This window comes from Schistocerca americana, chromosome 2, assembly GCF_021461395.2.
Source record: "Schistocerca americana isolate TAMUIC-IGC-003095 chromosome 2, iqSchAmer2.1, whole genome shotgun sequence".
NCBI lineage: Eukaryota > Metazoa > Arthropoda > Insecta > Orthoptera > Acrididae > Schistocerca > Schistocerca americana.
In genome coordinates, this window is record NC_060120.1 from 589,482,394 (window position 1) to 589,490,344 (window position 7,951).

The window sequence follows — 7,951 nt, forward strand, 5'->3', positions numbered from 1 at the left end:
ATTCTATGATACGCGGATTTAAAGGTCGCCAATAAGTAAGCAACCAGTTATAAAATGTCACGGATTCGAGGATTAAGTAAGAGTGAATTAAATACTGCTGTGAAACATAATTTTTCTCTGGTACTCGTACATTATAGAAATACTTACGCACAAGTGGCTTTGTCTTCACCATTGGTGTAAGATTGCGCTGTAGCGTCGCATACTGGGGCAGCGCCTGTCAACAAAGGAATGTTATACATTTTTGTTGATATCGTGTTCAGCAAAACCATACGTCGAAAATACGTCATCTTCTATATCTGTATCTATACTAATAATGATGCTGTAAAAAAAGTTATGCCTGTCTCTCTATTTTAAAGACGAATTTTAGTGGGGTTTTCACAGGTAACTTGAGCGTAGACTGCGACAACATATAGGCTATGATCTGTCAAATCGGGTCAATAAAAAATATCCTAATTTAATACCTGTAACTATACTAATAATGATGCTGTAAAACTGTTGTGGCTGTCTCTCTATTTTAAAGACGAATTTTAGTGGGGTTTTCACAGGTAACTTGAGCGTGGACTGCGGCTACATACAGAAAAAATATCGTAATTTAAGGTTCTGTAAATGCGAAAGGGTGTGTGTCTGTTACTTTTCCACGACTTAAGCGCTGATTCGATTTTGATTATATTTGGTACAGAGATAGCTTGAACGCTATGGCAGAACGCAGGATACTATAAAAAAGTGTGTAATTTAAGAAATTTATTGATTTGAGGAATATTAAGTGAATTAGGAGAAAATATTTGCTCTTTGAGAAAGCTGTTTAATCTTTGACTTGTGAACTTTATCGTACTTGAGAAAATGCATTTTTTGCTTGGTATGTTTTACAAAATACGATTCAATGTAACGTAGCCAATGCTTGCACAATCCTCAATGTTTTTAATTCATGCTGTACCATAATATGCGCGAAAGTATCTGAGTTATGGTTTCACGACTAAACTGCTGAACCATAAAATGTGATATAGAGACAGCTTTAATCTCGAGGAAGAACACAGGATATTTTAGAAAATAAAAAAAGCCTGCACCTAAAATGATGAAATAACGGATGGAACACGCCTGCACCGCTCAGCAACAACGCTGTGTGCGTGCAGCCTTGTTGTGAACTGGAGTAGGGGATGTGATGGAGGGAGGGGGAGGGTGTGCGGCGTGTATGGTACACTTCCTGAGCTAAACCTACCCAAACAAGCAGACACGTGAGGGCAGCTGAGGTTACTTCATGTACAGTAGCTTACTCACCATCACTCATCCTAACAAAACTACTGATATGCAAGCACAGGTAGAGGAAACAGCTAGTTTTCAAGTAATCAACTAAGGCAGCAAATTCTTTCATGTATTAATACTGAACTAGAATCGAGCAAGATCGCGTCTGTGGTGACAAATTATTTTACAATTTGTTGGGAGTTACATGCATTACCAATGTACATGCCCATAAACAACCAGAATTAATGAAGTTAAAACAGTAATCAATATGAGTAAATTGTCCACACAAAATCATTAAAATTGATGTGGTTGGTTCTTCACTTTGTATTACCAGATAAATCGTCAAAGGATGTGAAGCTCCACACAAACATGAGGGAGCCTAAAGTAAATGAAATTAATACTGTACTGAAGCTGTCATGAAGTAATAACAGCAGATCTAATGTACAAAACGTATTAACAAGTGCGGAATGGCAGTGATTGTGGATACCCAGTCGAAAGTTTGTCTTTTAGGGGAGCGAAGGGCCTGCAATGCTCAGAACATTTCCTTCAGGCTCTTGATTGATGGCAGTCATGAAATGTAATCAAACAGAATTACTCAATAATAAAATGGGAGAGTGGGGATTGCACGTTTGCCTGCATGACGGATGTAAAATGATTAGTTAGGACATATGCTTAAAAACATTCAATAGAAACAAAGCATTCATTAATCAGGTGTTCTGTTGTGAAAATTATGACAACATATGAAATGGTTTACATTACAAATGTTGTTAGCGTGCATATAAAGTCTGTAAGCTTTCATTCAGTTCTCTTAGCAGTGATGTGCTACTAAAATTATTCAACTACCTGAATCACTACATTCTAACAAATTATTTGCGATAGAATACATAGTTTATTCACACAATTTGCTGCTAAGAAACAGTGAAATTTATTGGAGAAGTTTGAAAAATTAAAATAATAATAGCAATAAAATTTTCGGAAATTATTGAACATGTTAAAAATTGTACCATGTTCAGAAATACTCGATAATTACATATTACATTGTCGCTGTAGATTCACGCATGTTTCCATTCATTATCATAGACATTGATTCTGGACTTTGTACACAACAAAGTCTGCTCTCTTCATATGATGTGGTATTTTAATATTTAGAATGTGAATTACTTCAGGAACTTGGAGAAAAAAGATAAAAAAATTATATTATATGTGACCTAACTAGAAAAAGGATAATACTTCCGTAAGCTAAGCTACATTTTCTCTTACTTAAGACTTTTAAATTAAATTCGTAAAGTATAGATCAGCATTTGTAGTTCTGGCTTAGATGAACAAAATTCTATAGTCATAGATGTTTCCTAGCAAGCACATTAGCTCTTTGAGAAATTTATATCATTTGATGCACTGTGTATCTTTGAACTCTGTGTTCTTATGGAACTGCGTATTTTGCATATTTTGACAGATTCTTATTATTATGATTATCACGTAAGTATGATTTATGTGACATTAACGAATGAATCTCAATGTAGTTCATTTAAAATTCCTCGAATCGTATTGCGAAGCTACGTTGATTATGAGATTATCAGTTAGGATAGCTACTAAATAACTTGGGAGTATAAATCAAACCCTGTTATAAAAAATATACCAGGTATAACCTTAACCATTGTCAAATCGACGTATTTCAGCACAGCTGATCAGTACACAACTGGCTTTTCGACTGCAGTGTAATGTTCTATTGCCTAATTGTTTGAACCAGTCTACATAAGCACTGATGTAAGTTTGGTGGTAAGATTGCTTAAAAGCAGTAAATACATTGACGGTAGCCTCAGAATAATCTACACAATGTTCAAAATCTCCATTGAATGACTCAGTCTGTTTGCTGCACTTATAGTATATGTGCTAAAGTGACTGCAACACATTTTACCTGAACGGCAGCGGCCACGGCAAAAAGCAATATAGCCAACACGTTCATTGTGGTCTTCCACCCGCACATATGGGTATCAGACGCATCGCTCCGTTTTATACTCGATATTGTGCAGACTTGTTGACAAATGAGTTATCAAATTCAGATTCAGATTTCAAGATAAAACTAACAAAACGGACTTTGAAACTCTCAGAGGACTATGATATCTGTAAAATTGGAAAGATAACAGTGATTTCCAAATTACAGGTCGTGGTACAGGATCGAAAGAACAAGGAGTGATTTACTGGTTTAGCACACAGTCGACAGCATTGTTATTTGATATGCATTTGCTATGATTGAGAGAAACTGTGGAGCATCCTGATTGGGGCAGCACGATGGGGATTTGAAACCGGCTCCTCCCTAATAAGAAAACAATGCATTAAGCAGCCTAATCTAGGTGTAGAAACAATTTATATTACCTAACAAAAAAGTGAAGCAACCAGAGTGGCAGGAGCATAGGAATAAGGGCATGTGACAGAGTATGTGATGTTATGTTGTAAGAAGTGTGTATTTCTATTGTCTATTGTCAAACCACAATTAATGAACGATGTTTATATTTTTATCAATAGGATTAAGTAGGAATAATTAATATTTGTCATGTTGGAAATAATTTTGGTTGCAGGGAATGTCTGCACCAAAGTATTGACATTATTTTAAAAAGGACGGAGAAACCGCGTATGGATACATTTTAAGAAAAGAGCGGGAAAGACCGCGCATTGATACATTTTGTAATGGTAGGAGGGATTGTCTGCACCAGAAAGCATTGTTGGCAGGTGACAGCGCACTTTAGCGTTCGTAGGAAGTCAGTAGTAAGCGAGAAGTGAAGCGAGTCGGTAGCAGGTCTGAAGCGAGAGGTTGAGAGGAGCAGTGTGGCTGCCAGCCACCAGCTATGATTTACAAGAGGTTGTAAACGGATGTACAGAGACATCAGCTAACTATTATAATAAGAGGAACTAATATTATTGAATTAATTTTTTGAGAAACTCAAGACTACTGAAGGTATGTTTGCGCATTGCTAGTTGTAAGATTATTGTAAAATGTAAGTCCCATTTGAACGTTTGCAAAATCATTTCATGCAGAATATAATTAACTTTTGCCAGCAATATTGCATTTCTAATTATAATACATCCCAAAAACCATCAACGTAGAACTTTGCATAATTTTATTGTTGTCAAGAAAAAGTTTAACTATGAGTTATGTAACTTCAGTCAAATTAATTAAAGAATAACGTCAGCTTTGCTATTAAAGAATAACATCAGCTTTGGTGATAAATATAGCCACTTATTATGAAAGCCCACCAGCAGCTAATAGAGTATAGTAAAACAGAGTAAGTATATTCATGTCTCAGTTCGATGTAGCGATCAGATGGCGATCCAGTAACAGTAAAAAAGGTAAGGAACAGTTTTGGGCTATTGCAGATAACGACTGAAGGTCACACGACGACGACACATTCTATGTTTTGTCGAAATAATCCGAAAACCACTTTTAAAAAGCAGCAATTAAATTTGTATGCGAATATTGAGAAAGAGAATAAATTTCAAACGGAAGATTTCATTTGTTATTATTAAGCAAGAGATAGAAATCCTAAGGAAAGGTTTCATAGTATATTGTAAAAGGGAAGGTTATCAATAACAAAAGAGATATAGAGGAGACTGGAAGGTTTCACTTAGCGACATCCAATCGGTAAGACTCTTTAATTCACAGCCCATCGGCAATTCTAATTGTTCTATTGATTCTTCGTTGAAAAGTGTTTGTTCAGTGTTGTGTGCTAATTATAGACCACGTCTCACAGAACAATTACTCGTTCTCAAAATGATAAAAGTGTAGAAAATACTGACGAGAATTTCTTTTCAGGAATAGACAGAAATAATACGTGTGAAAAACCCGATAGTGAAACGTTAGGTGACCGGACATTCGAGAGTAGTAATAATATGGAATCTTTTGATGAAGAATCAACTTCAGCTATGCCAACTGATAATGAGACACTAGTGCAAAAAATTTCTTTTTAAATACAACAGACGCTACACAGCCACAAATTACGCGTAGCAGACATAATAGTTTCAGTAACGAAACCACTATAATGCAGTCAAACAGTGTGACTCCATTACGTGCCGAAACAGATTCAAACGGTACACAGCTACACAATCTGCGTAACAGATACCACAGTTTCATCGACAAAAATTCCGAAACCACAGAAGAGGTGACACGATTACAATCGTCTGAGGATGTTCAAATGAACACAGATGTACAACCTTTAACAACGAATACAAATACACACAGACGTCAATCCGAAACGGATCCATTAATGGCATTTTTGCTACAAAGACATGAATTAAAACTTTAACGGAAGGGCACAAAAATCAGCAGACCTAAAAAACGAAATCAAGGCAGAACGCAGAATGTGCAACAAACAATCGCAGACCTAGAATCACGTAATAGTTTGTTACATCCGAAAATCAATTCTTTACAGCAAAGGATAGCTGACACACAAGAAACAACTGCAAACAATCAATTCCAACAGAACACACACCATTACGACATGCCTCAGATGCACAATACATACAATGTCGGTAGAGTAAGAGATCTTAACCAGGCAGAAAGACACACAAATTCATATTCACAACATTATGAAAATAATTACACACGAAGACATGACGGTTTCGACCACAAGCATTTCCTTTCAGTGAGAAATTGTAAAACATTTAAAAACGACAGGACGCAAATACATCCACTGGACTGGATCCAACACTTCAATGCGGCACTCCCACCATCATGGCCAGTTCAACATAAGCTAGAATTTATTATTAGTTTTCTTGAAGGGGCATCAGCGTGAAGAATGCGACCAATTGCTAGACAGGGTTTTCAGTAGAAGCATTTCAGGAAGCATTTCTAGCAGCATATTAGTCAGATATCACACAGAGTGGCATTAAAGATCCACTAATTAGTCTGCCAAATTTCGAGAATTCTACTTTCCCAACAATCACACAATTTTTCGAGTATATGGTTTAACAAAACCAATACCTCAATGAGCCATATAGTCAAGCCACATTAATACAGCTGTGTATTTCAAAACTCCCCAGAGCATTAAAAGTGTCATTATTAACAGGCCAGCAAAAGGGCAGCGTGTACGCATTTAGAGACATCCTGCAATTGCTAGAGGTACACCAGGCAGATTATGCGTTTGTTAATAAGAACTTTTCATGACATAACGCAAACCAGACAAACAATACTAATCTTGAGCAAACACGATTTGGCAATAACAATCATAATAAACGCTTTCGCAGTGAAAATGAAAACCTTAATCGAGAATACACACAGGGATTCAATGAACAGCAGTATAATAACAATGTACATTACAATTCAAGACAATAACAAAGCCATCCAAATAAAACGACACATATACGACAGGAAATGCCAAACCGGTCAAACTTTCACACGACTCATCTCCAAGAAAATGTGACAGGTGCAAACAATTACATGGGTAAGCCGCAAAATACACAAAACGAACGAAGACAGCCTTTTCAGAGAATCACTCGTGCCTTACCGTATAATCACAGTTATGACGACAGAAGGAGAGAATACGAACACTGACCACAAAGGACATTCTACAATGATAATTTTCATAGAAATTAAAAAAGTGCACAACAACCAAGTTATCGTATGAATGTACCAGACACAAGATTTCATCCGCCACCTACCGCTAATAATCAAAACGGTAGAACAGTACAGCTCATAGAAAACACACAACACTCCCCGACAGAAAATGAAGTGTCAGAACATTTATGACTAGAGATAGCCTGTGATGAATCTCTAAATGACGAAACTATGGATAAGGACAGAGAAAAGATAACGATAGAGAATGCCATTACATTCGATGATGTGCGAGACACATTGTTACACGAAAAACCGATCATGCAGAAAACTATATGCCACCCAATAAGCCAGATAAATTTAAAGTCACAAAATATTTTAGCAATAATGGATTCAGGTTCACCAATGTGCGTAATTAACGAAGACACATTTAACAGATGCAATAGCAATAATAATATTACCCAGTATTCTCATTACACAAAACTTAAGTTAAGGGAGCATTTCCAGGAAAAATCATTGAAGTCAAAACACAGACACAATTAACGTTTGTTTTTGCAGGGCAAACTTTCCACAGCAATTGTTGGATAGTTCCACATTTAACAACTGATATAATATTAGGAATGAATTTTCTCGTACAGTACGACGCTAAGATTGACTTTAAATTCTCATGCCTAACATTGTAGAAGGAAGACAGTGAAGTGGTAGTGAGATTTCAAAACACAGTATCCTCAGAAGAACAAAATTTGCACAGGATCTAGATTATTGCAGATTCTAAGGATAACGATTGTTATCTCACACTATACACGAATACACATAATAACGACGTGGCAGAGGAACAGGAGTATAATGTACTAAAGACAGTTACACTCAAGTTTGGAGACAGTACAGCAAAAGACGACACAGAGCGCACAGAATTAGAAAATATTCTTGTGCAACATAAAACAGTTTTTAACAATGTTCCAGGAACGATGACAGGATTTATGTTCGAATTTCAGGTGAAACCACACGATACTTTCAAAGCAAAACACTATCCAATCCCGCATATATACACAGAAGCAGTTAAGAAAGAGTTACGAGCAATGACTAATCAGGGTATAATTGAACCAGCAGCAAGCCAATATATAAATCCATTACACATCGTTGAAAAGAAGGATGGATCACTCTGCT

General features: G+C 36.3%; 1 protein-coding gene across 1 annotated transcript in view; it reads right to left on the reverse strand.

Moving 5' to 3' along the window:
- LOC124595831 (brachyurin-like) overlaps positions 1–3,265 on the reverse strand; it is a 52,035-nt gene extending 48,770 nt beyond the window's left edge. The window contains exons 1-2 of the mRNA XM_047134728.1: positions 3,155–3,265; positions 148–214 (exon numbers count right to left, since the gene is read on the reverse strand). Of these exons, the coding sequence (XP_046990684.1) occupies positions 148–214; positions 3,155–3,223 (136 nt within the window). The 5' untranslated portion in view covers positions 3,224–3,265. The remainder of the gene's footprint in view (positions 1–147; positions 215–3,154) is intronic.
- Between the last annotated feature and the right edge of the window lie 4,686 nt (positions 3,266–7,951).